At 40.4% G+C, this 27,247-nt stretch overlaps 5 protein-coding genes across 7 annotated transcripts; 2 read left to right on the top strand and 3 right to left on the bottom strand.

Moving 5' to 3' along the window:
- Positions 1–24: 24 nt before the first annotated feature.
- LOC137199397 (UDP-glucuronosyltransferase 3A1-like) lies at positions 25–6,746 on the top strand. The gene is made up of 11 exons (XM_067613678.1): positions 25–426; positions 769–926; positions 1,132–1,233; positions 1,355–1,475; positions 1,824–1,987; positions 2,202–2,366; positions 2,688–2,896; positions 3,046–3,191; positions 3,302–3,387; positions 3,728–3,947; positions 4,066–6,746. The coding sequence occupies exons 2-11, from the start codon at positions 845–847 to the stop codon at positions 4,331–4,333; spliced, it is 1,563 nt and encodes a 520-aa protein (XP_067469779.1). The 5' UTR covers positions 25–426; positions 769–844; the 3' UTR covers positions 4,334–6,746.
- A 1,721-nt stretch (positions 6,747–8,467) lies between these two features.
- pdxp (pyridoxal (pyridoxine, vitamin B6) phosphatase) lies at positions 8,468–12,748 on the top strand. The gene is made up of 2 exons (XM_067613718.1): positions 8,468–9,262; positions 11,574–12,748. The coding sequence occupies exons 1-2, from the start codon at positions 8,665–8,667 to the stop codon at positions 11,918–11,920; spliced, it is 945 nt and encodes a 314-aa protein (XP_067469819.1). The 5' UTR covers positions 8,468–8,664; the 3' UTR covers positions 11,921–12,748.
- A 95-nt stretch (positions 12,749–12,843) lies between these two features.
- Positions 12,844–17,236, bottom strand: kgd4 (alpha-ketoglutarate dehydrogenase subunit 4). Of its 3 annotated transcripts, none has more exons than XM_067613740.1 (5): positions 16,946–17,236; positions 16,595–16,696; positions 14,636–14,699; positions 14,168–14,310; positions 12,844–13,505 (listed from the first exon to the last, which is right to left on the bottom strand). In XM_067613740.1, exons 2-5 carry the CDS (start codon positions 16,646–16,648, stop codon positions 13,488–13,490), a joined length of 279 nt encoding a protein of 92 aa, XP_067469841.1. In that variant the 5' UTR covers positions 16,649–16,696; positions 16,946–17,236; the 3' UTR covers positions 12,844–13,487. The 3 variants fall into 3 exon arrangements, with proteins under 3 accessions (XP_067469841.1, XP_067469830.1, XP_067469837.1); XM_067613729.1 differs by having other exon boundaries at positions 14,168–14,376; XM_067613736.1 differs by lacking the exon at positions 16,946–17,236 and having other exon boundaries at positions 14,168–14,376; positions 16,595–16,722.
- A 1,347-nt stretch (positions 17,237–18,583) lies between these two features.
- Positions 18,584–23,176, bottom strand: LOC137199405 (betaine--homocysteine S-methyltransferase 1). Its single transcript, XM_067613706.1, has 8 exons — positions 23,067–23,176; positions 21,365–21,497; positions 21,074–21,186; positions 20,656–20,847; positions 20,355–20,502; positions 19,670–19,852; positions 19,231–19,459; positions 18,584–19,090 (listed from the first exon to the last, which is right to left on the bottom strand). The coding sequence occupies exons 1-8, from the start codon at positions 23,082–23,084 to the stop codon at positions 18,913–18,915; spliced, it is 1,194 nt and encodes a 397-aa protein (XP_067469807.1). The 5' UTR covers positions 23,085–23,176; the 3' UTR covers positions 18,584–18,912.
- Positions 23,177–23,583: 407 nt separating this feature from the next.
- On the bottom strand, positions 23,584–26,337 carry LOC137199400 (betaine--homocysteine S-methyltransferase 1-like). Its single transcript, XM_067613693.1, has 8 exons — positions 26,210–26,337; positions 25,459–25,591; positions 25,264–25,376; positions 24,911–25,102; positions 24,643–24,790; positions 24,355–24,537; positions 24,009–24,237; positions 23,584–23,920 (listed from the first exon to the last, which is right to left on the bottom strand). Exons 1-8 carry the CDS (start codon positions 26,225–26,227, stop codon positions 23,731–23,733), a joined length of 1,206 nt encoding a protein of 401 aa, XP_067469794.1. The 5' UTR covers positions 26,228–26,337; the 3' UTR covers positions 23,584–23,730.
- Positions 26,338–27,247: the final 910 nt, after the last annotated feature.

A 27,247-nucleotide genomic window follows, 5' to 3' on the forward strand; every position in this document is an offset into this window, starting at 1 on the left:
TATTAATGCATCATTATTCTAAATTAAGTATGGGTGTCAAATCAAATTAACAGTCAAATCTCACATTCTTTTCTAGAAAATATAATATGGAAAACATCATGTAAAAAATGATTTCAATTGTAAAACAAACAGCCCTGACATTTCCTGTTAACATTTCCATTCATCTAATTTGATACAAGAAGGGCTTGGAGAACCCTCAGCCCCCCTTTCCCCCGTCCCTTGTTCCCTCCCTTTAATTATCACTGCAGGTCCTGTGCTCCTGGACTTCTGAGTGCCTGAGTGACTTTTTGAGAAAACAGAGCCACTCATATGTGTCATGTAGGCAGAATCATACACCCAGACTGGCATCCAGAACTTGCTGAATAATCAGGAATACTGTACATCAGCGCCTTAACGTCGGACAAGACAAAGCATACCGTGTTCCAGGTACACTAAGTGAGGATTCGGAATTTCCCCCTTATCAACTTGACAATGCAGACTGTTTAAAAGAAGAGTCAAACATGAGATCAAAAAGAAGACTTTCAGGACCTAACTTTGTGCGCTGACAAGATGATTTTTCCAAGAATGTCATTTTTCTCAGTTTTACGTTGGTAATCCCGTGTTTTTTCCTCTTGATTTGTTGTGGATTCTTGTTTTCTTACATTTTTGTGCAAATTTTTCTGGATCGCGTGTCTGCCCCATTCGCTTACAGACTCTAACTTTGTTTCACAATTGAAAAGGCAAACTTTCTCACAGACAGAATTGTTGTTCATATGGTTTTTATTACAGTTTATTTTTGAACTTGAAGACTATTTACGGAACTATTAGAGGACTTGGATGCAGGTCAGCGTGAGGTACTGACAACATGGGAATTGTATTTTGGATGTGCTCTCTCCTGGCTCTTCCAGTACTTCAGTCTGCCAAGATCTTGACTGTGTGTCTAATTGGTGAGTAGGGGGCCAGTGATTGTGATGGAGATATTCATTTTAAATATTTGTCCAGAAATATGAATACCTCTTTGCCAGGCTGGTTACTCAAGAAAGTACACGTTAAAAATGTGAAGGAAATGATCTATGTGTATTATATGTGTTTTAATGTAGTATGTAATAGTATAGTTACTGTTCAAGATTTTGTCACTCTTCTCTCCAACAGGAGGAAGCCACTACTTGTTATTAGATGAGATTTCTCATAACTTGCACCAGCACGGCCATGAGGTCCGCATGCTGTTACAACTGGGAAACCCCATTATTACAGGTACACATGCACACGCTGAAACACACATTTGCAGAAAGATATTTTGCACAACCTTCTGTCTCATCTTCTCCCTGATGTAGTCACTCTTATTTTCATGTAAATTATTGCACATCTCTGCCAGGTTTTTCCTATGCAAGTCGTGCAGACAGTTACCAGACCAGCACCTGGTCCTTAGGAGAAGAATACATTAAAGAATACAATGGCTGGTTTTTGGAGCAACAAACACAGTTTTTACTGGGAAGGTATCACACCATTTTATTTTAGTAGAGATAAAGATTAAGATAAAGATAAAGACTGTTAGATTGGTAATTATGTTACAAGATTATATGGAGACTTTTTTGCTTCCCAAATCTGGTTTTGATACTGAGTCAGGTTTTACATCAACATTTTAAAGCTCTTGAATTTATCTTATAATAATGCCTAATTTGTCTCTGTGTTAGAGTCTGAAACGTCAGGGATCAGTGTGAATTATTACTCTAACAGCATTATATCTGATTCGAATTGATTTTACCCTCACTCCCCACGCCTCATTCAGTTTGTCTTTATCTTACTCACGCTCTCATTTTTTTCTTCCTAACTCTTTCTCTCAGGGATAACTTTAATAACTTTCTAAGCTTCATGGGGCACCTGTCCTATCAGTGTGACAAGCTGTTAGGGGACAAAGAGATGATAACTTTCCTCCAGAGGGAACGCTATGACATCGCTGTTCTTGATGCTTTTAACCCCTGCTCCTTCATCCTGGCACACAAACTTGGTATCTGCTGTTCATATCACTTTGTTTTGTGTCATTATTACCACGATATATTATTTACTAAGACCTTACCACTTTTACAATGTGCAGATTGCAGATGTATTTCAATATGTTAATTTAACCAAATTAATGGCCAGATTCATAGTGATGTTTTGTTTTTTTCAACTGATCAACGGCAACTCAAACATTCCTGCACTTTACTCTTTATTTACTCCAGGTGTCCGCTATATAGCTTTCTATCCTGGCACTCTGAATGGTCCTCTGTCCATCGCCCTCCCCATTTCAGTCTCCTTCGTCCCAGTTTTCTGCTCCCAGCTGTCTGACCACATGGACCTCTGGGGTCGTGCCAAGAACCTCTTTTATTCACTTCTGGCTCCTATCAGTAAGAATGGTGTTACTGACTTTTTCAGCTAACAAATCCATACAGTTTTTTTAATGGGCTCAATTTCCTCCATTCCATTTTTGTGCTCTTCTACTATTGTTTGCATCTGGAATGTCATACTATCCAAGGAATTTTTTTTCTTATCTTTTATTAATGATATTTCTCCTTAATAACCCATCTTGTTTCCACATCTTTCTCATGTATGAGTGTCATGTGCATCTTGTCAGTAAGTGTTAAGCTAATGCTAAGTTATCACAACGATTATTAGACAATGTTGGTGCCCTCAATTGTCTGCTCGTGACTTCTGTCTTTTATTGAAAGGTCAGGAACTTGTATGGTCGATGTTTAGGGACGTAGCTGAGCGCCATCTGGAGTCAGGCTCACCCCCTGGTGGTCTGGAGGAGTTACACCAAAGAGCTGAACTGTGGGCCTTCAACAATGACTTTTCTCTGGAGTTCCCTCAGCCTCTTATGCCCTTCACTGTGCTGGTTGGGGGTCTGCTGAATAAACCTGCAAAGCCTCTGGATCAGGTTTCTTCTCTTGATAAATAAATACAGATATGTCATGTAAGATTCCCTGTTCTTACCTTCCCTGCTTTCCTCTCAACTTTTCTCTCACCCTGCCTTACCTTCTCTCTCATCCTGCATCTCCCATCCCCCAAACCTCCTGGACCCTTCAGGATCTTGAGTTGTGGATCTCCAATTTTGGAGAGGCAGGTTTCATTGTTGTGACCCTGGGATCTATGGTCTCCTCAGTCTCTGTGGACCCGCTGCTGGTGGAGCTGGTGGCTGGCTTCTCCATGATTCCTCAGGGGGTGATCTGGAGGTAAAAGCGTGTCACAACATTTTAATTTTTTTTTTGTGGCACATATCTCAATATTCATGATTATATAAATAGGGAAAACATAAACTTCCTAAACGGTATTTTGCTTGCAGGTATGACCCCAAGCAATGGCCACCTCACCTGGACAAACCCTCCAATCTCAGGCTCCTGGACTGGCTCCCTCTGAATGATATGCTGGGTAGGTTTATCCACTCGCCATGGACTGCATCTTTCTCAAACAGATATGCAGGTTAAATTATGTGCAAGACTGCCAAAAAGCTTGTCACTAGATTGTTTATTGTGGGCTATGCTATCTGAAAACAGACTAAAACAATAAACTGCAGTAAGTGAAACCATCTGTCTGGCATTTATACTTGATGAATGACTTAAATGATTGATTATCAAAGTTGTTGTTAATTTAATTTTGTTTGACTCATTCGTTATTCCACTAATTGTTTCAGTACTACTTGTACTACTCTGGCAGCATTGTTGCATCCATTTTATGATGACATTTTTTTGTATTATTCTCTCTTTTCCAGGCCATAAAAAGGCATGCCTCTTTATCACCCACGGTGGACAAAACAGTCTTCTTCAGGCAGTGTACCACGCTGTTCCAGTGCTGGGAATCCCTCTGTTTGGAGACCAGTTTGATAATGTAGTGAGGGCTGAAGCAAAGGGACTGGGCCTCACCATCAACCCCACGCAAATCAGCAGGGGACTGCTCCGCTCCACTATTCAAACACTCATACAGGACAGCAGGTATGCGGATGCCATGGAAAGACAGGCAGTATTTGTGATGCCAGTAGAGTACTTAGATGTCTTCAGCTACTCTCTGTTTCTCTTTCTTTATTTTATCCAAATATTTCTTCTTTTCTAGGTTCAAGTCTTCAGCTTTGTCCCTTAGCAGGATCCACAAATCACATCCTGTCCCTCCCACGCTTCGACTTATCCAGTGGGTAGAGCACATTCTGCACAGTGGAGGTGGAACTCATCTCAGGCCGGCCTCACTGACGCAGCCATGGTACCAGAGATACCTGTTGGACCTGGTGCTTATTCTCTCGCTGGTACTTCTTGGACCTGTAGCTCTCTGCTGGACTTACTGCAGGAACAAGAATAGCAGAGATAAACACCGAAAAATACAATAGTAACACTGAGCGTTGCCTCAGGGAAACTTTGGATCAATACCTCAGTTTTATGTAACTTGTATATCTGGTACTTATTGTATACTGCAAATGTTTAACTTGAAATTTCAAACATGGGGTCAATATTAGTGTGGAAAATATGCTTTTCAAAGCAGTTTTTGCTTTTGTGTGCATTTCACTTTCTGTATTTTCAGTTTCACTTCAATGGAATTGTGATAATGTCCAGCATCCTGCTTCCCCCCTCCCAGCGCCACCATGTCTAACAGACGCCTCATTTGTACTGGACAGTAGCGCCACACTGTCCAACACCTCTGTGATGCTTTGACCTGGCTGTGTTGCAAGCAGGGGTGGTTGACTGTCTACACACAAACACAGACACACACACACACACACTAACTGAGCCATGCTTTTGTATAGTTGCAGGCTTCCAAATGGCAGAAAGCCATGTTAGTGTAGATGAATGAATGTTTGTCTGCTGCTTTGTTTGTCTGCTGGAGTCATAGAATACATAGAATAGTGTGTATGTGTGTGTGTGTGTGTGTGTGTGTGTGTGTGTGTGTGTTTGGGACAGCATTATGGTCTATTGGCTCTTCGGTTTATAACTACCAGCACCACCTGCAAGTCTCAACTCTGACCCCCACACCCTCCTCTGCTGGTTACCACTGAGTCTCCTTCCCCTGCCTGAACAGGGCACAAAAGCGCACAGCTATGTTCACGGTCAGCGCTCAAGCCACTTTTGAGAGCAGACCATTACTTGGAAGACGCCTCCCCCCTCCTCCTCCTTCTGCTCTGTCCTCCCTCCAACTCCTTACATCTGTGTTGGGGGTTAGTAGGGAGGAAAATATAGATTAGCAAGGAAATAATGACCAATTAGGACAGCTTGTTCTTTGTCCATTCAGCTGTCCGTTCCTTCATTCCTTCTCTTCATTTCATTTGTCTGTTTGTCGGGCAGTTGCAGGTGCCAGTGAGTCTTCCTCTCACTCGCACGCAATCTAAAATGGGCAGGGCAAAGCATGACATGACATGGGGGGGAAAAAAATAGAAAAGCAAACTGTAATGAAGCAGAAGAGGAATACACCAAAGCAAAGTAGAGCAGAGGAGAGTGAAAAAACAAATGTCCCAAAAGTAAAAGTTAGGCACTGCATTTACAGTTCTGTTTTTGTCACTTTCAGTGTGAGTCTGATTTGCAATCATGAGTTTTACTGCAGGTATCCTGTAGTACCAAACAAGACTAAATTATGAAAAAAACAAAAAACAAACATAAAAGCATCAATATGTCTTTTACAAGGTAGTGTACAAGGTAAAACAGCTAAAATGAAGCATGTAGATGTTAAATAGTGTTGTAAAGGTTGTATACGACCGACATGACTCAGATGTTGGATTTCTGTAATTGAAGCAGAAAGTTTGTGCTCTTTTGAAGTGAGAAAGGCTCCAACGTGAAAGCAGATCATTTCACAGTTTGTATAAGTAATTTTGTGTGGACAAAAGGATAACTTAATAACAGCTACATGCTTGTGGCTGATATTTTGTGAAATGGCTCTAGTAACACATTCCTGCTTTGATGAGTTGTGCCTCAGTAATAATGAATTACAGACTGAAGAAGGGAATTAGTTCTTTTGGATCTGAGAGTCAAGCTTGTGGCTGAATAATGTCTTCAATTGTGGAATGCCAAGAGATTAGCCTGTGACAAAGCAATACAATGATGGTTTCATGGATGACATTTGAAAAAAAAAAAAAATCTCACAGCCTCTCTTGTAAACTCCCACAACTGGTGCAGTGGGTTTCCATGGGAGTGAGACAGTATGACTACATGAATATACTGTACTGTATGTGTTGGTGATGTATTATGATGTGTGAATTTTAAAATATAGGCTGAAAAGGTTCACATATATATGCACCAACACATTTGTAATTTCCTACAGATGTAAAGTCTAAATACACAAAGGAGAACTGGACAAAAAATAGAAAGTTGTAGAATAGAAATGCATATGAAGTCTGTTTTTTTTACATCAACAATGGTTTGATGACTTAGTTCGAGACACAGTGTGCAGTCCTTTAAAAAACATTTGTGTGCTGAAGTTAAAATCTACATTATTTGTGGGTTAGAGCCCCATCTAGTGACTTGAGAAAAAGATTGAATTGAGAGTGTGACTTCGAATGATGAAGTTTACATTATTAATTCCTAATTGACATTGTGGGTGTATGTGATGTGCTGTTGTGTGTATCTTTGTATTTTGTATGGTGTGTTCTTTGTGTTTTTTGCTTTGTACTGTTTGTTGTTGTGCTGTTGTATGTTTTGATTGTGGGGGACTGCAGATGGAAATTAGCTTTGAGCTAACTCTGGTGCAGTGCATCTTTTATGTTTAAAACTGCACACTATCCCAATCAATAAATAAATACAATACAGTAAGTACAATTTTGAGGAACTGGTACTTTACTATCAGTGCATTAATGTTTTAATGTTTTAACATTTTGTGAAACTTAAGAGTTATACGTAAGCTTCACTAGATTTAAACCATTACATTTTTCTAATGGCTATACTCAGTTCCTTTGCAGGTAGAGATTTTAAATGCACAAAAATACACTCACTTTCCAGTTTATGGGGTTCACCTAGCTGAAAGTAATGCAGTCTAACACAACAGCCTGCAATAAAACCCTATAACATGGAGGTTATAATGTTTAGTTTGCGGTGTGTTGAATTGTATTGTCTTTAATGATATAGATTGGGTGGACAAAACATAAAAAACTGAACATTACAGTATAACCTTAATGAAAGTATGATTTATTGCAGGGCTGCATTAGTCTGATTTAGTTTTAGCAAGGTGTACTTAATAATCTGGCAACTGAGAGTATGATGATGAAGAAAAGAGAATTAATTACTACAGATTGCATACCCAACTGTATTTAAAATACACGTCCTACAGTACTAAAATGATGCCTACAGGATAACACATCAATGATGCACTTGTCAGAAGGAATTCATGTGCACCATCAGTACTACTACTACTACTACTACCATTACTACAACAACTACTACTAGTAATAATAATAGTATGCTTTATTAAAAAATATATATTTTCCTACAATACATGTTTCATTTTAATGGTTCTGACAATTTATCCATTTAAGGGTTTAAGTTTGTATGAAGGTCCCAAAGTCAACATGAGGACTTAAAGGATAGGTTCACAATTTTTCAAGTCTGTCTTAAAACAACAGTCAGACGCCCAAATGAACATTGAAAGAGGGTTTCCCCCCTCCCCATAATCATTCCTCCTGTTCATACTGGCCATTAGAAGATTCCTTCATAATACACTTATGATTATGAAATTTTTGCTTCTGTACAAAACTGTATTTAAATGTTTATTTGAAGCTAATATGAGGCTTCACCCGTCCAAATGAGTCAAATCAAGTAGATATATTTCAGCATTACAGTCTTTTTAGTGCCAAAATCCCTCCTTTGGTTACTATTCTTCCACCGCAGCTCAACAGTGAAACACTGTCTGAGGAAACACAAAAAGGGAATTTGATGCTAAAAAGATTGTAAATGTGGCAGATATCCACTTGATGACTAACTCAGACTGCTGAAGCCTCATATAAGCTTCAGATCAACTTTAAAATGCATTTTTGCACAAAATGACTGTGGACACACTGTGGGTTTTGGCCTCCATCACTTACACCGAAAGCCCATTTTAATAGCCAGTCTGAACAGGAGGAATGATTACAGTGAGGAAAACCTTTTTCAGTGTTTATATGGACACCTGACTGATGTTTTATGACAGACTTGAAAAGTTGTGAACCTATCCTTTAAGTAATACAGTAGGGGAACCATCAACAATAGAAAAATACTGAAACAGGTGACTTTACATAATACATTCATAAACTTACAGTTCAAAAACTGACTTTAAACAACTATAGTCTATTTTTTTTCCTTTTTTCTCGGCATAGCACTATTTTTAAATGTTAAGTGCATATATATATAGCCTATATTTTTATCAAATGTTACATTTTAAGATGTCCATCAGCTGCCATGAGGGCGCAATTTAATTTTGAGAGGATGTTGCTTATTAAGGGTTTGCAACAAACACGAACCTGATTGGTTGAAGCGGCGCAGTTTGATTGGTCGGTGTTGACAAGGTGGGCATGGCTAGACATCAATGTTTATGTAGCCCCACTGTCCGTGTATGTAACCGCACCAAGGACTCTGCAATGTGATTTCCTGACATTGATTTGTTTTCATATCATTTCCCCGCTGACTTCGCCACATTATGCACCAGTCTTCGACATGGGGAACCACTAGCGGGTGAAACACGGAAGAAGCCGAGGAAAAAGCCGGAATGGCAGGCGCCTTTGGGTTCAAAGGCTGCCAGAAAATTCGAGGTCCGCAGATTAGAAATCTGCTGGAGGCGAAGGACTTCTTTCTCTTCGACTGCGACGGGGTCATATGGCACGGAGAGAACGCGATCACGGGCGCGGCGAAGGTGGTGAGCTCGCTGATCAGGCAGGGCAAAAACGTAGTGTTCGTCACCAACAACTGCACCAGGCCCCGGGAGAATTATGTGCACAAGTTCTACCGGTTGGGCTTCACCGACGTGATGCTGGAGCAGATCTTCAGCTCGTCGTACTGCTCGGCTCTCTACCTGAGAGACGTCGTCAAGGTCCGCGGTCAGGTGTTCGTCATGGGCTGCGACGGGCTGCGCAGAGAGCTGCAGGCGGCGGGCATCCCCTGCGTGGAGGAGGCGGACGATCCGGACGCCACCATCTACGACTGCGCCCTGGCTCCGGACGTCAAGGCAGTGCTGGTGGGACATGATGATAAACTGACTTTTCTCAAACTGGCCAAAGCTTCGTGCTACCTGAGGGACCCGGACTGCTTGTTCTTGGCTACCGACAACGACCCCTGGCACCCTCTGTCCGGTGGAAGGATACTGCCAGGTATGGTGGTGATGATCGGTTTATTTAAGCTTGATTTATTCTCTATACTGTCCAGTTTAGTCTAGTTCAAGACCACAGCAGTGTTTTTGGATATTTATAGTTTGGGGTCTGGGGGCCCCTAAGCTAGAGCCATTTGAAAAGCCTGTCTCACTCTTTCTCATCACTCTTAAAAATAGGAATATCCTCATCACATGTTTTTGTGTCTTGAGTATCTGCAAATACTGAGTCTAATCTTAATCTTTTAAAATCATATTTTCCTTGACACAGTTGCACAAGACATAATAATAATAATAATAATAATAATATATCTACAGTAAAATTAGAAAACTAGAGCAAATTTGACAGCAGAATTGCTGCTTGACGAACATGTTAACTGCATCACAACTCTGATGGTTTGATGATGTACCGACAACCAAAGTAGACTCAACTAGAGAGAACAATGTTTGTTTAATGGAACACAGCTGAAATTGAACAAACACAGTGTTCACAATTAAAAGAATCATTGGTGGAGACTGAGTGGTAGAAATGCAAATTACACTACAGATTAAAATGAAAAAGGCTGCAATTAGTTTTTATTATCCCTTCTGTTAATTTCAGTCACTGGTCACCTTTCTAGTTACATTTTACCTGTGAAGTAACATAAATCCCTACACATGGATGTCAGTAATATTAATCATCATAACCACCAGACCTTTAGAGTTAAGATTAACCTGCAAAATACCGTATGAACATAAGCTTGTCACTCAACCTGCTGCATGTCACCTGCATTACACACTTGTTTTTGTCAAAACTACAAAGACGTGGTTTTCACTGTGAATGATTACCGGTGGTTGGATATGAGGACAAAAATAAGCTGTGGGCCCCCTTTGACTTCTGTTCCTCCTGTTCTCTGAGCTTTGTGTCACGTTAAAAGGACCCACCCTGAACACTGCACACAGCAGACTACACATGGCAGATTCATTGTATGAAGCACAAAGTCCCAGATAACAATCACATGGCTGTAGGTTTACAATGTGTCTTTTTGTGTCAACTTGATTGAACGCTGACGTTTTTATGAATGAAAATGCTTCATGTACTATAAGGGCAACATGAACTGAAATACTACAGGTATTAACACTGCTTGGGACAGGGACAAGGGAGGCTCTGGGATTAGATAATAATACAGGACCTACACTTTACATTAATTGTGTATATTCCCAAATAAATGTACACCACACACTAAGTGACACAAAGTGAATCTGGGTTCTTTAGGGCCAATTAGAGTATGAGGCCCCATGACTGTTGCCCATTTTGACCTTTGAGCAATGCAACTAAAGTAATAAGTTAATCTTTATGTTGCATTGAAATAAATTTAAAGCAGTGGCTCTCTGGAAAATAGTACTGCATTAAGAAATCTAAAAAAGTAGTTATTGGCAGTAATGAAGCCTGAAGTAAACTATATGTGATTAATAGGTTAGCACATGCAAAAACCATTGTTACAGTACTCTCACAAAAGTTAAAGGTTAGGTTCACATTTTTTCAAGCCTGTCTTCATCCACACATGTAAACCGACTTTTTTGTATTCCCTGAAATTATTTTGTCCTGTTCAAAAAGCATTTTTAGTGTAGAGCTGCAACAATTAGGCAAATAACAACAAATAAACAAATAAAAGTTGGTATCTTCCAAAGTCTTTGAGTCACTATCCCTCTGCTGTGGCTCAGCCAACACTGTCCTTTGAAGCACAAAGAGGGAATTTTGTACTGAAAAGACTGTAAGTTTGGAAGATAACCAGTTAATTTCAAAATGATGTTTTTTGCACAGAATAAGTACTTTGGACAATCTCTTAACAATTAAAGCTGGAGTGCAGGACTTTTGTCTCCCCCTTCTGGCAGTGAGAGTATTTGTGATGCTCAATTATTTTGAGCATCACAAAATCCCTACAAAATGACTTGTTTCACCATCAGAATTTGATCAATTCTGTCCTATAACATTTGGAAAGTCTAGAAGAGCCGCACAATTAACAGCCAAACGACCGCGGGAATGTCACACCAGACATGAGATTTAAAACTCTGTATATGTGTATACGTATATGTGAAGTACAGACAGATTTATCTGGCGGTGATAGGTTTAATCAGCGTTGAGTAAACTCGTTTGGCAAGGATTTGAATGTAACAGACGTTAACTTATATGTACTATCTCTCTTGCATGGGTGTGACAAAGTGGCCGACTGTAGATGAGTGATAAGTCAGTTGCACCCAGACCTACTTGGAAAATAGGTGATTCACTTAGTATATATTTAACCCTGCTCTTATCTTCACCCCCCCTCCGGCAGGTTCTGGGTCCCTCACTGCAGCCCTGGAGGTGTCCTCTGGTCGGAAGGCTACTGTGATCGGCAAGCCGAGTCGCTTCATGTTCGAGTGCATCTCCAGTCAGTTCCGAGGGGTAGACCCCGCCCAGTGCTTGATGGTCGGGGACCGCCTGGAGACAGACATGCTGTTCGGGTCCAACTGCGGCCTGGACACCATGCTCACTCTCACCGGTGTGTCTCAGATCGAGGAGGCCCAGGAGTACAGGAACAGCGAGCTGTCCACCAACCACAGCCTGGTGCCCGACTACGTGGTGGACACCATCGCCGATTTCTTGCCCGCTTTTGAGGAACTGGACGAACAGACCAATTGACGAGTCCTTTTGCCTCCAATACGGAGCGTAGATTGCTTCTATTACATTTCAAGTGCAATGTGTAGTCCAGCGTTTGCAAAAACAGTCCCATCCACAGCTATCAGAAGTGACAGGGATACTGTAAATGTTCCTAAATAACACAGCGCTGTTTATGTTGTAACCAGGACAGACTTAGGACAGAATATTCTACCCAAAATAACCAGTAAATTCAGTGCATACCTCAGTGTTTTTCTTCTAGTGTTGTGCCCATTTGTGACTTGACAGTTCCTTGTTGCTGTTAGTGTGTATATGAATATACTGCACTTTGTTCATAGGTTGTGTTTGATATTGGGTTTTGAACGCCCAGAGGTATTTTTGTAAAACCATGAATGGTTCTGTAAAGGCATTCATGTGTTTAGGAGCTGGTTGTTAACATTTCTCGCTAAAAAGGCAGACATGTACTTAATGATGCAGAGTTGTTTTCTCATATGTGTTTGCCTGGTTGTGTGGCTTCTCCTCGATTTAATTCATGGCAAGAAAGGAGAATAAAAACAAACTGTAAGCTTTTTCTCAGCTCTAGTAGAGACTATACGACAATCTGCCAGCCAGACAGGTGAAGTGTGTTTTCACTTTTGGCCTTTCTGTCATGTCTGTACTACTTGTGCCAAAATTAATATTCATCTAATCAAGTAACAAACTGCTAACGGAGTCTCATAGTTAGAAAACCAGTAACACATTCATGGTGGCCAGTCATACTGCACTGTTGTGAAAGTTCAATGTTGTTAATGTTTACCATATAGAGCATGCCAGCAACAATAACTACAATAAATACCTAAAATTAATACTAAATATGGTGTTGTTCATCTGTCTTTTTATTCTAAATGTTATTTTTTAATGCTTTTTTTTGTGTGAATGCTACATCAAGTATGATAAGAACACCACAGCAAAATACAATAATCTTTTAATCATTTAAATCCAGTATTTCACACAACACTCAACACTATTGCAACTTGATATCCAGCATCATCCCTTCAGTCTTGTTTAGTTCCAAGAGACAGATCAGTCAATTATTTGCAGTGGAAGGCATGAAGGGCAAATAGACCTTAAGAACATTATCTTCTACATACCAGAGTCTAGAGCTTGTATCTGGGTGTGGTGGCATTGCAAGTGAACAAATTATGTGACAAAATTCAAAATCAGAACAATGTTGGGAGTAGTTTTGTGCTGGATAACATTTGTCAAAATGCCAGCCGAGACCAGGTTTTAACATGAAATGTGTAATGAATAGTTGTAGTGCCAAAACAGTAAAATAAGGAAAATCCAGAAGCTGTTGTTATGGCTTTACTGTGTCTTAACACAACAAAGAGTGCAATGTAGATGTCCTTTAGTATGAACTTAAAATACAACTTAAGATTAACATCTAAAAAAAAAATAAACATATGTACATTTCAACAGGATTCATGTTATACTTTATTCTACGTCATGTCTCGTGTGGCATTAGGTTCTCTTGTGCTGAGGGACAGATTTAAAGACACATACTGATCTCCACAGATAAGGACTTTGGTTGCAGTGATTGAGTCGAGTCATGTCACTCTGGTCCACCACGCTGGAAGAAAAGAAAGAAAATGAAATAAACATCTGTAAAAATAAAAAACTAAAAGAACACAGTAATGACTCCTGATTCATGACACTGCACACGTCCACATTTCTAAATAGGCCAACTTTATTTAGGTTTATATTTTCTGTTTTTATTAGGTACTACATAAGACATACAGTAACTTGTCGAATGTTTTCATCCTATTATGAATCTATTGTAATTCCATTATGCCAGTGCAAACCAAAACTCTGCCTTCCAAATCTATTTTGTCAGAGCTTTTGTGGCGAACACCGAAACACATCATTCAGCAACAATGTGTTCACCTTTCAAAGCTCAAGGGTTCTGTGCAGGTTTATATTAAATAGCAGACTAAAGTTATCTTCTTATTTTCAATAAATTAAGTGTAAAATGTAATCATTTTGGCTGGACAACTCCACCTCCTTTTTAACTATCTCCTAGCCTAATAATCAGACCAAATTACAATTTTTAACTTCATATATTATTATATGTAATAACCGTAATATACTGTATAATCAAATAATGGTTTCACTTTATTATTAATGTATTATCTGAACAACAGAAAAATCTGATTTTGGCAATGATTCATGAGGCTTAGTGTTAGTGAAAATGCTCTGCGCGTGGTGTAGTACGTGTTCAGCAGTTGCCCTCACCTGAATGTATTCCATCTCGTCCACCGCCATCGGTCTCCTACGATACCTTGCAGGGAGAAGATTAATGGAGGCCAGGGTGTCTGGGGTGCCAGGGATTGGAGTCAAAGGTACATGACTTCTAGACAACTGAGGCGGCGCTGCAGCTGAGGGGGAATTGGGAAAGTTGTGTTGTTGAAAGTTAACTGCTAATGTTTTCAATGCCTCTTGGGCTGGAAAAGAAAGAGGGGAAAAAAAAGGATCAGACGTTATCAGTAGGGGAAACGTAGAAATTTTAGAACCTAAAAAAATCAATAATTTGTGAAAGTATTGTAACTTTGCTGCAAATATCTGAATCTAAAATAAAATCTGTCCAGTTAGACACAAAATGAGTAAATACACCACAAAACAAAATAGTGAAAAAGATACCAGATGTATCACCAAGAGCATTTATTAGGTATCTGACAATTATTCACTTTTGTGCATACTCACCGTTAGGCTTTGGGATGTTATGTCTATTGGGAAACTTGATCAGAGGAGCATGAGGCCGAACAGCCTGAGAAAATTAACAAAATCAGACAGCTGTGTCATTCAACAGTTATGGGTTAGTTAAAGGGTCAGTTCACTAAAATCATAAGAAACATAAGAGTATTTTCCAACCTCCCATGTGTGGAATCTAGACATGCAGATAGTTTTAGCTGCTGAGATTTGATAAATGTACATTATGCCACTTTGACATCTGCTGCCACCCATTAACAACTGACGTGAATAGAGTTTTGTTTGTTGTGCTCAAACAGCAATGTGTTTTTACAGATTGTCCTGGTTACTCTGGATAGCTTGATTCACACATCTCTCTATAGACAGTTTTTCAAAAGGAAATAAGTCTGCAAAAAGTTCACTGTTTCAATACTAGTTGCTCAAAACTTTGGCAACTAATATGTTATATGTTTTTATCAGTTTTTTTAAAGGGACCTTTTAGATATACAGTATATCTTTATCCTTTCAGCAGTTTGTTTTTTGTGTGTGCAAATACACAAGAAAATGACAATAAACAATAACACTGAAAAACCCTGACTAGATACCACTAGGGGTAGTTTTTGTGATATAAAGTACGACCCATTTATGATCACAGAAACCTCTGTGATTGTGACAGGAGGCATATTAGTGTGATTAGATAATTAATCTATTAGCTGGTTGATAGACTGAAAATGAATCAACTTCAAATTTGACAATCAATTACCTGCAATTTATCAAGCAAAACAAGCTGTTTATTATAATTATATGTAATCACATCCTCTCAGATGAGATGGGTTCAAGAGCTCCAGACTGGTTGAGACCAAAAAAAAAAGTAATTTGAAGATGATACTATGTTTTTACCATCTTCTGACATAATAACGGATTGACAATTTAACTATTAATCAGCTGTAGAGAAATTAATGAGCATGAAAAGAATCATTGCAGCCCTAATCCATATAAACATTGATCACATATTAAGTGAAAATACCGTCAGATACAGTGTCTCTGAGTGACAGAATAGGACGAAAGAAAACAGACTAAGTAACTAAGTAACTGTCCTCAAGCTATTTTTAAATTTACACAGTTTGCTGCACATTTTTTTTCAAAAGAACACATGTAAACAGTCGACTTTTTCAGCGCATTGTGTTCAAAACTCAGGCACACAGGACTGAAAAAAGCATGACTAGATAACACAAGGGCTAATATTTGTCATTGAACTATGAACCATTTATGATGACAGTAACCTTATTGATTGCGACGACACATACTAGTGATTTAATGATTAATCTATTAGCTAGTTGATAGACAGAAAATTAACCAACATCAATTTGGACAGTCAATTAATTGCTATGTATCAAGCCCTCCCTTTTCTGGAGTTTTCTGTTTAAAATCATTAAAAATGTAATATCTTGGATGGACAAAAATTACTGTTTTTTACCATCTTCTCACATAATATTGGCTTGACAATTGAACTATTAAAGACACTGTCAGATACAGTGTCTTTATCTCTTGAGAGACAGACTAGGACAAAAGAAGAGGGTCTAAATAACTCAGTCAGCAATGTGTTTTCTGTCCTAAAAGCTATTTTTACATTCAAACTCGGAGCTGCCTCATCAGCTCTAACTCCAGAAACCAGTCGAATGAATGGTACTCCTTAAACAACGAGAATGCCAATTAACATTTACACAGGTTAAGTGATTTAAAGGCTTTTCCTGCTGCTTTCTTTACCTGATAAAAACATAACATGAGTGAGAGTTTAGCGGTTTAACAAGGACATCAACAAGGGTACGACGGGATTTATCACCCAGAAAGGCCTCAATAAAGTAAGCCATTAACCATTCAGGGCAACAAAGAAGCGACATTTTACTTAATAATACTGATTTGAGATCAACCCACAGATTTCTAGAGTAATACTTTTATCAGGAGTATCGTTACCTGGATAACTCGAGCGGCTGGAGCTGCCATTTTGGAGCTGACTTTGCTCCCCATGACGACCTTACAGGTTTACTTCCGGGTTCACGAAGCTCGTTGCAGTTGCTGAAACATACCAAAAGAGGGCGCCGCTGTTATTGCATACAGCGACGTCTGTACCATCAGTGGTCCAGAGGATGCAGGTTAACATAAAGGCATGCCTGACAAAGCCTTTAGATTAACGGCACGGCATCAATAGCAATATTTAGACGATACAAAGAAGAATATTCATCTTCACGACACACGTATTTCCGTACTGGATGCGTAAATTAATAAATATCCAGACTCTTGAGTATTTTATTGGCTATACTTTACCTCTCAAGCGATTAATTATATCAGGCTGTCGATGGATGCGTTGTCCCAACCACAGAAATGTCCCGCAAGGTCAAACACTCAGGCCATACTACAGGCTATCACTCCGAGTTGTAAAGTTGGCCTCCTGTCAAAAAAAAGGACATACAAAAATAGATCACTAAAGGACCTTAATCCACTTCAAAAGCAGACACGTCGGGATCAAATACGTCTCCAGAGAGGTTTTTTATTCCATATAAAGACAATTAAAAGGCAAAGACTGTCTATGTGTTAACAGAAAGCGTTAATAACATAGCCTACTGTGACTGTACTGAGCAATGACAGATATCATAGCCTTATCCTTAAATTCACTCCGCCTCGGGGAAATACAACTGACGGCCTAGTAGTCACGTGGCCAGGGTTCGTCCAATCACAAACGAGGGAAGCAGCAGAGCTTGTTTACATGCGGGGAGATGTGTCACCAACAGAAAACTCACGCTGCGCTTCAAACATTAGCCTGCATAAACCACACATCTGTCATGATTAGAGAGAATAAAATAGAATATGATAGAGGAGGATGTTTTTATACAGTCTTTGGCAGGATAGCACCTTAAAATGGAAAACTGTCTTAAGATCACCAAGACATAACTGTAAAATAATGACAAATGGTATTCCAATGAAATTATAATAATTTTAATAAAGTTGTGAAGTTGTAAAGTTGGGCAAGACAGAAGAAAAAGAATTAGAAGAATTCTCTTAATGCAACTTGGTAGCCCTGCAGGTAAATACTCATGTCATGTCCTTCAAACTCTGTACCTACAGTTTGTAAAGCAGACTTGCTGTTAAAAAGCTTAAACCTTGAATACTACTGATTTTACAGGCAGTAGTAGATGAAGAGTAAACTGATCTTGATCTCAGATATTGTAAAGTTGCTGCAGTACCCCTTTAATACATTGCGAATACATTTGAACATAAAATACTCTAAAGAAAGTCTTGGTGATGAGTTTGTGGGGTGTGAAATTACATTTGGTACTTTTGAAAACCAAGGTTAAATGCATAGTAAAAATAAAACACAATTTAATGAAATATTACTGCCCTAACTCGTTGGGACTACAAGCTGGTGGAACATCTTTCCTTTAAGGCTCTTTGTAAATCCGGTCACCTAGCCTACATGTGTCAGGTGTCAGAATACTGCCATCTACTGGACTCCTAGAAAGCATCACACTATTATCTGAAGCCTTGTAATGTCTAGTCTTAATTGTCTATCTTCACTAATGTGTAATTTTGTATTTATAATTAATAATAAATCTCTTTTCCTTGAACCACATTACGGCATTAGGGCTTTCCAAACATTTATGGCATGTTTTGAAATTAAACCGTCCAGACCAGCAGAGAACCACTTGGCTGTTGATATGTGTATATTGTTAAATGTTGCCTGTGCTTTGTAAGTAATAGATCTACAATTAATCAGACATTCCAGTCTCTTTTTCTTTTTCTATACCAAGAAAAAACTATAAAATAATGAATATCATAATCATTACTGCTGCACAGCTCGCTAACATAGGCCTAATCATTTAATGTGTGCATGGCACCATGATCATCACATATGATGGAAATAGAAAATATCCCACTAGCCATCCACAGCAGAAAACATCACAACAGTTGAGTAACCAATTCACATTTTATTAGAGCTTATTTCATTTAACAAACTGGTCCAGAATCATGGAAAACAAAAGGGTCCCAATCTTACATGGGCCGACTCCTAACTTGAGATACCACTGTGGCTTCACATAAACTACAGTTTCACAATCAACAAATGCACAGAAACAGTGCCAGTCTCAAGTGAGGATCCGGCCCTTGAGGTCAACAGGGTGAAAGATGCTGACGTTGTGTTTATTATAGGCGCAGCACTTTGTACTGATAGTGCACACCACTGTGCAGCGTCAGTCGCTCCACGGCACAACTGTCAGATCTGAAGAAAACAGATTGACTCAGTGGCTCTTTGACCTGTCAAACAGCTCTTTGAGTTGGTTCTGAGAAGTGGCCTCTTTCTGCTGCATGAGATCAGCGTGGCCCTTAGTGACACCCCAGCCGTCTGGGATAGACATGGAGGGACACTGTGGACGACCAGAAGCTGGCTTCAGGTTCTCCCAGTAGTTACGGCGGGCTCTAAAAGAGACGAAAAGAAAAGAATACTCATATCAGTTAGCAGGCCCTGGTGCTGAAGATACAGGATTTCTCACCTGACGGATTTAGGAACATATTTGTGATATTCAACAGATTAATGGGTTTTAAAAGTTGCTTCTGACCTGGCTCTGACCCAGGGTTTGGTGTGCATCTCCAGACCAGCACCCCAGTTGCCATGTTTCTCTGATGCAGCTGGGAGGTAGCCTCTCTCGGGTGCCAGCTCCTCTGCCACGGCCCTGATGTGGTAAGGCTCAAATCCACAGCAGCCACCAATGAAGTGGATGCCGGCATTGTAGGCCTCTCTGGCGTATGTGTGCATGTCCCAGCGAGTCAGGATCCTGGGCTCCAGACCTGACAGAAAATTAGATTTTATACACATTTAATTGCAGCTTGGTTGCTTGTGGTAAAAATGTGCATTTATGTGTTCATTTTTATGTTATAGCCTTGCTGCAGTATAATGCAGTACACCAGTAGAGAGTGCATGCAAACTGAGGCACTACACATTTTTAGGGTGTCATTTTGATACAGTATGATTACATTAAATACACAGTATTTTATTACCGAAGGGGAATTCTGGCAGATCGATGAATCCCTGGCAGCTGCAGTCGGGGGTGTGGTATGCCAGTGGCTGCACCATGTAGTGAGCCTTCAGCCCGGCCTTCTCCACTCCCTCCTTCATCATCTTGACAGCCTTCACGCAGGTCAGAGGGTCAAAGTGGCAGTTGATTCCCACAATCTGGGCACCTACAGAAGAACAGACAATGGTCTAAGCTGACTGCTGCAGATAAGCAAAGAAATGTACAAGTCAGAGAAACGACACCAACTGTTGTTTGCAGCTGTGGTTGCAAGGTTTGCAGATCAGAAATGAATAAAAGCATGTTTGGATTGGACATTCAAATTTTTGTCATTCCACACAATGGTTAACATTTTGGCACAGGGAACTGACAAGTTTTGGCCTGTATGCTGGTCTCAATTCAAAATATTGTGTCTTTTATTCTTGTCTAACAGAAATCTTGCCTTTGCCATCTTAGGAAATCTTGCCTTGTCACACTACAGGAAGGTAAGATGAGTAATTATGAAAATGTTAAAAGTTAAGTGTCAGTTTTCATGCTTCTCTTAGATTTATTTCCAGTATTCAATGAGTGGTATTTCAAAACCAGTGAAGATAAACTAATACGTATTTGACCTATCCCTTTTTGGTAGACACAGATTAGTTTTATTCACGGGTAAAGACCACTGTACCCACCGGCCTTCACCAGCCTGACAGCGCACTCTCCAGGTGACACTCCGTGCATGTCTCCATCTGGTCCGATGCACAGGCAAGCAGCCACAGGCTTTCCTGTCTCCTTCAGCACCTGCACGGCCCACACAGCCTCTTCAACATGCTCAAAGTACTGCAGGACAGAAACAGAAACAGTCAGTCAAATCATTTTTTTAACACGTGAGAAATAAACAAAACTGGTGATGCAATGTTAGAAATTAAGGGGGGGGGGGGGGGGGGAATCAGCTTCCCCTATAGCTGGTAGATGTTCTTAATAAATCTGTACCTCAGCAATCAGGAAATCCACGTTTTTCTTGACGAACACGTCCAGCTGTTTCTTGAAGATGGCTTTCACATCTGTCTCACTCTTGCAGCTCAGGTAGGATGGAGTCTGGGACACTCCTCCAGCAACCAGAGCATCACCCTCATTGGCAACCTCACGGGCCAGGTCGCAGGCAGCCTCGTTGATCTGAGCTCCCTGCAGAGTGATGGCAAAACCACAAGAGGGAATCAAATAGAGAATTCTGATACTAGTACAAGAAATTCAAATTTGTCTACTTTGTGATTAACATTTATAATGGATTTTCTGGCTTGAGTGGCACGGAGGTTAGTTGCTGAGCTCTTATCAACCTGTGCAGATGGTATACAGATACAGATGTACTTCTTATTCCCATGAAAATTGGGTGATGTCCCATTTAACTTACAGTGAAGGTGAGCTTGTTGCCTCTGTTCTCCAGTTTGTCATCACTGGCGTAGAAAGTGAAGGTCTGCATCACATTGGCCCCGGCCCTCAGGAACTCCCTGTGCAGCTGGCGCACTAAAAACCATAAAGCAAACAAATTGCATCATAAGGCAAACATACTAGAGAATCCATTTAAACTGTGTCACATAATACAAAAGGAAAGATAAATGCATAGAACACCTACACAGAGAAATCAACAAGCTGTTGTAAGTTGGTGCAGAATAATATATTTGATAAAATGTCTTGTTCTCACCTGCTTCAGGGTGCTCTGCGGCGGCTTCAGGGGTCCAGGGACCAGCCTTCACATAGCCTCTCTTCTCCAGGGCAAACACGAAACCTCCATCTCCAATCACAATCTCCCCAGCGTCAAGACGCTCCAAGATTCCCTGTGTCAATGGATTGATGTAAGCGTAAGGGAGGCAATATCATAATGAAAACAGGTGGCAACTGGCACTTTTAAAAATGAATGTACAGATTAGTCAGTTTAAAGATGAGCTACTGGGGTCAAAGAGTAACACTTCCCAGTGTTATAGACACTTGAAATAAATACAAATATGCGTTATGCCTCGTACGCAGAGGTTTTCCAAATCCAGTGACACAGACCCCCCTGCCCTCAGTGACCCCAGGTCATCAAGAAAGCAGCACATGTCTGAGAACAGCTGCAGTGTGTGTAATGACTGATGGACCTGCACCTTTTACCGTAATTCTAACAAGCTTGGCAGCTTGACTTGGTGTTACCTTTTAGACTTCCAAAATCTGATTAGCCTACGTTCATTTCCCTTTAGATTTTTGTGTCTGCAAAATGCCTTTATATTTCATCTATATTTTTGTCATCCTGTTTTTCCATGCTGTATTTCTGTAATCTTGCCATCTTGGTCTGTTCTGAACACACAACATCTATTGCATGTCTGTCCGTCCTTGGAGAGGGATCCCTTCTCTACTGCTCTTCCTGAAGTTTCTTCCATTTTTTCCCCATTAAAATTTTTTTAGGGAGTTTTTCCTTATCTGAATTGAGTGTCTAAGGTAGGATAGAGGATGTTTTATTGCTGTACAGACTGTACAGTCCCCTGAGGCAAATGCGTGATTTGTGATATTGAGCTATAGAAATAAAATTGTCTCGCATTGGTCATAATAAATTCAAAATTTACAAACATTTTAATTCCAGTAATATGTTTGAAATCAGTTGGCAGGCATGTTGTGTAGAAAATGCATTAGAAGTCTGAAGCCCCCTGCTCAGGATACACACTGCACACAAACAAGACCATAAATACCTAGTGTGCCCCGCAACCTCTCCAACCTCCTGAGAAATTGTTAAGCCATCATTGCTAATAAAAGAGAGGCACTTTGCAGGAGAGGATCAACTAATGGCACAGTAATGAGTTGAGTTCATGATGTCAAACTGATTTTTATCCATTAAAGGATAATTTCACCAAAATAACAAAAAACTCCTTATTTTCTCAGTTACATTTGGAGGTATCTTGGTTACTCCATCCATACACAGTTTTAATTGGAATAACTTTCTGTTGAGGAAATAGTTGAAATGTGATGAAAAGTGTTCAAGGCTGGTAGGCTGCTGTGGATTATATAGAGAGACATGTTGCAGTTAAGATTTTTCAGCTTTTTTTTTTTTTTTTTTTTTTGATGCTGTGAGCCCCAAAGACAAAATTTCATGTACCTCCAATGAACCGGGGTGGAGGCGGAAATCTCAGACAGATTTCTCAAAAGAGAAGTTGAGTTGACTTAAAAAACATGTTTTTTTTTGTTGTTTTTTTTGTAATTTGGGTGACCTGACTCTTTAATTACATTCAAGTGCTCAAGAGAATGATTCAGTTTGGAATTCATTCATTCAGTCTCTACAATTACACATCACACATAATACTCTTTGCATTCCGCAAAAAATGATGAAGACGCTGCAAGACAGTCCTACACTGCATACAGACAAAGCTCACACGTACCTTCTTTGCTGGTGCCATAATCCTGCAGCTGTGTGGACCCCTGTCTGCTCAGAGTTTGAGAGGCTGAAGCGACATTAAAGTGGGGCAGAGGGCCACTATAAATCTGTCTGAAGTAGGGGAGGGGTCTAAGTGAGACCTACTCTGATTGGCAAGAGGAAAGTTACACAACTTCAATGTTTACTCCTTCCCCCTCCCCTCTTTAACTGAATGAGTGTATTGTGAGTGTGTGTGTTACTAGTGTAGTCCGGATTAATTATGGTTGTTGGTGTGTTTATCTGTCTTCCTGTTGAGTTTGTGGGTTTCTCTTTTACTGACCCTGAATAAACACATTGATTAAATCGAACATCTGATGGAAGGCAGTTATTTTTTACAAGTGATGACTGTGTCATTTCAAAATCAGTGTGTATGTGAAATGTGTGACATAGAGAATTAAAGTGTCATAAGTTTTTCCTTAAATGTTTTGTGTTTCTTGCAGAACCACTCAGTCAAATAACACTCAATTCACACTGACACCACGTAAAATTATGTAATAAATTCAGGTTTATTGTTTTGGGGTTTACATAGTAATACTCCATAACTGGAGCATCGCTGTTACAAGTGCTTTTTTATCTCCAAACTGAACTGTCCTTCTTTCTGTTGCTTAGATTTTTTCACTCTGTTGTGCTCATGCAGATGACTTGGCCTTCTTCTGCATCTCCAGCACGTGCTTCATTTCCTGGCTGCTGGTGGCCTCTTTGTGCTGCAGCAGGTCAACGTGGCCCTTGGTCACACCCCAGCCCTCTGGAGTGGACATGGACGGACACTGGGGACGACCGGATGCAGGCAAGAGCTGCTCCCAGTAGTCACGACGAGCCCTGAGAAAAACAGAGACAATGATTACACACAGATGAAAATTTTTCTGTGTTTCAGAGTGTGAATTAACTGTATATAAAAATGGTTTACCTGGCCCTGACCCATGGTTTGGTGTGCATCTCCAGACCAGCACCCCACATTCCATGTTTCTCTGAGCCAGGAGGCACAATTCCTCTCTCGGGTGCCAGCTCCTCTGCCACAGCCCTGATGTGGTAAGGCTCAAATCCACAGCAGCCACCAATGAAGCGGATGCCAACCTTGTAGGCCTCTCTGGCGTACTTGTGCATGTCCCAGCGGGTCAGAATCCTGGGCTCCAGACCTGAGAGCAGGAGGAAAAGAATGGAGACAGTTGTAGTTGTGTTAATTGCACTGTTCAATTGCTGCAAGACTGTTACTCAGTAGTTGCTGTTTATGTCCAAAAATAAAGGTGTATTACCGAAGGGGAATTCTGGCAGATCGATGAATCCCTGGCAGCTGCAGTCAGGGGTGTGGTATGCCAGTGGCTGCACCATGTAGTGAGCCTTCAGCCCGGCCTTCTCCACTCCTTCCTTCATCATCTTGACAGCCTGCACGCAGGTCAGAGGGTCAAAGTGGCAGTTGACTCCCACAATCTGGGCACCTGGAGAACAGAAGGAAATATTAATGCCATGTCAAGTAACACAGCTGACCTTCCAGAGAAAAAAAACCAAAAGATTAGATAATTCAGAGAAGATTAAATACGTACCGGCCTTCACCAGCCTGACAGCGCACTCTCCAGGTGAGATGCCGTGCATGTCTCCCTCTGGTCCGATGCACATACAAGCAGCCACAGGCTTTCCGCTGGCCTTCAGCACCTGCACGGCCCACTCTGCCTCCTCAACATGCTCAAAGTACTGCAATGACGGAAACAACAGAGTCACCAGTGAGCGTTTGTTCCACCAATGATCAGATTAAAGTAGTTTTGACATGATTTTTTTCCCCACGTAACAAAAAGAAATGAATTGTGTTTTTACCTCAGCAATCATGAAATCCACATTCTTCTTTATGAACACTTCCAGCTGTTTCTTGAAGATGCCCTTCACTTCTGTCTCGCTCTTGCAGCTCAGGTAGGATGGAGTTTGAGACACTCCACCAGCTACCAGTGCATCTCCTTCATTGGCTACTTCCCTTGCCAGGTCACAGGCTGCCTCGTTGATTTGTACCCCCTGAAAGAATGAGGCAGTCAAGGCAATGATGTTCAAAGCTCAGTTTAGTTCCTTCTATTGCAATACACATCATGTTTATCGATAAAGGGTTAAAGTGGAACCTGCAAGATCTGCATGATCCTGCTCATGTTGGCTGTAAGGTGCTATAGTTGCATACTTACAGTCAATCTTAGGTTCTGACCCCTGTTCTCCAGTTTGTCATCACTAGCGTAGAATGTGAATGTCTGCATGACATTAGATCCTGCTCTCAGGAACTCCCTGTGCAGCTGCCGCACTGTCGGGAACATATAGGGTTTGTCAGATGAAAGCTAAAAGTTTGTGCTTTTGAGTGTGTTCATGCGTACTGTCTGGCTTACCGGCCTCAGGGTGAGTGACAGCTGCCTCAGGAGTCCAAGGCCCAGCCTTCACATATCCCCTCTTCTCCAGGGCAAAGACAAACCCTCCATCGCCAATCACCACCTCCCCAGCATTCAGACGTTCAAGGATACCCTGTGAGAGCAGAGGAATCCATGGACACTTTTAACCAGAGCTGCACACTGAATGGTTTATAAGCTCATTGATATTTTATAGCTTACTTGACATCTTTGAAAATATTAAGTGAGAAGGAGTGCAGACAGACAAAACTTGTGAGTTGAAGGCGATGTGAGAGCACAGATGTGTTGTCATACATTCGGTTTTGCAAAGCAGTTGAGACAAATGTGGATGAATGTGTATGTGCAGTGAAAATTGTATGTTCTTGTATGAGTTTATGTGAGAAAAGCTGCTGTTCAGGTACAAAGGTGCAAAGATAAAAGCAGTTTTTATCCTGGGATTCCCCAGCAGTGACCGCTTTAGTCTGGCTATTTCACAAACCACATGCACTTGCACACACACATGCACACACACACACACAAACACATATACTGACACATATACTGCACTGACAAAATTTCCCTTACAACACGACAGTCCATTGACCAAAAGGACAACTGTGACCCACGTATGTAATTACATTGCAGGATGTAAAGGCCTTGCATGCTGCATCAACAAATTCTCTGTTCCCTGCTGAATACGATAATATCGAAGAGATAAAAAATACAATCGTATCTGCAGAAAGGTTAGTTTTACCTTCTTGACTGGTGCCATCTCTTCTTCCCGCGTTTCAGTTGCAGCACTAAGCACTTGGTAACAGCGAACCCCTCTGTAGGCCAGAACAGTGCCGAGAATCGCTTTGCATCAGTTTTATACTGGTGGATGAATAAGTCTGTGCCAAATCCAAGTCTAATTGCCACATGTCTGTTTGGATATTATGCAATATAGTCTAGCGCAAAAATCAATGAAGATGGGTTAGCAGCTGGTACAGGTAAGACAGGGACAGGGTGGTTTGTTGTAGAACGAGAGATATTTCAGTTTAATGATTATGTTACCAATCTGGGCCACTATTATCTCTAGTTTAAACATTAATTTACTCACAAACCATTTGTGTTTTATTGTAAACTACTGTTTGCCAAATTGAGGGACACAGTGGATCATATCAAAAAGATGCCAGTTTAACAGACCAGAGCATTCGTATTAACCTTCAGCACCAGAATAAACACTTTGCTTTTGACGCAATTCTACTTTGAGTTTACTTTTGGTGCCTAAAATAGTTTCCTGCGAGTTAGCTTCATTGGTGAATTTTTTTTTATACATGTTTGTGACCTCTTTATTAACCAGCCTAGTTACATCAAATCAAATCCTTCAGGTGTTTGTTTTTCTTATGTGACAGTGAAACATCTGATGCAATTAAGACTTTACAAACCCACAGTGGAGACACACAGGTGGAACCTATTGCAAAGGCCTGAAGAGATAAGCTTGTGTTTTGCACCTCTGTCAAATTTCAAGCATTCTTGAGACAAAAGACTGATAAGACTGACGGTGCTTATTTATAATAGACTACTTGTTTAAGTCATTTTTCAAGCAAGAATACCAAACATTTGATGGCTACACCTTCTTCAGATTCTGCAGCTTTTTCTTGTCTTACATTACACTAAATTGAATATCTTTGGACTGTTTGTTGGATAAAATCAAGACATTTTTATGACTTTAGAGGCTGTGATAGTTGGTGGCATTTTTCACTGTTTTCTGATGTTTTTTGCAGGCAATTAAGCATTTAATCGAGAAAAT

This window comes from Thunnus thynnus, chromosome 2, assembly GCF_963924715.1.
Source record: "Thunnus thynnus chromosome 2, fThuThy2.1, whole genome shotgun sequence".
Classification (NCBI taxonomy): domain Eukaryota; kingdom Metazoa; phylum Chordata; class Actinopteri; order Scombriformes; family Scombridae; genus Thunnus; species Thunnus thynnus.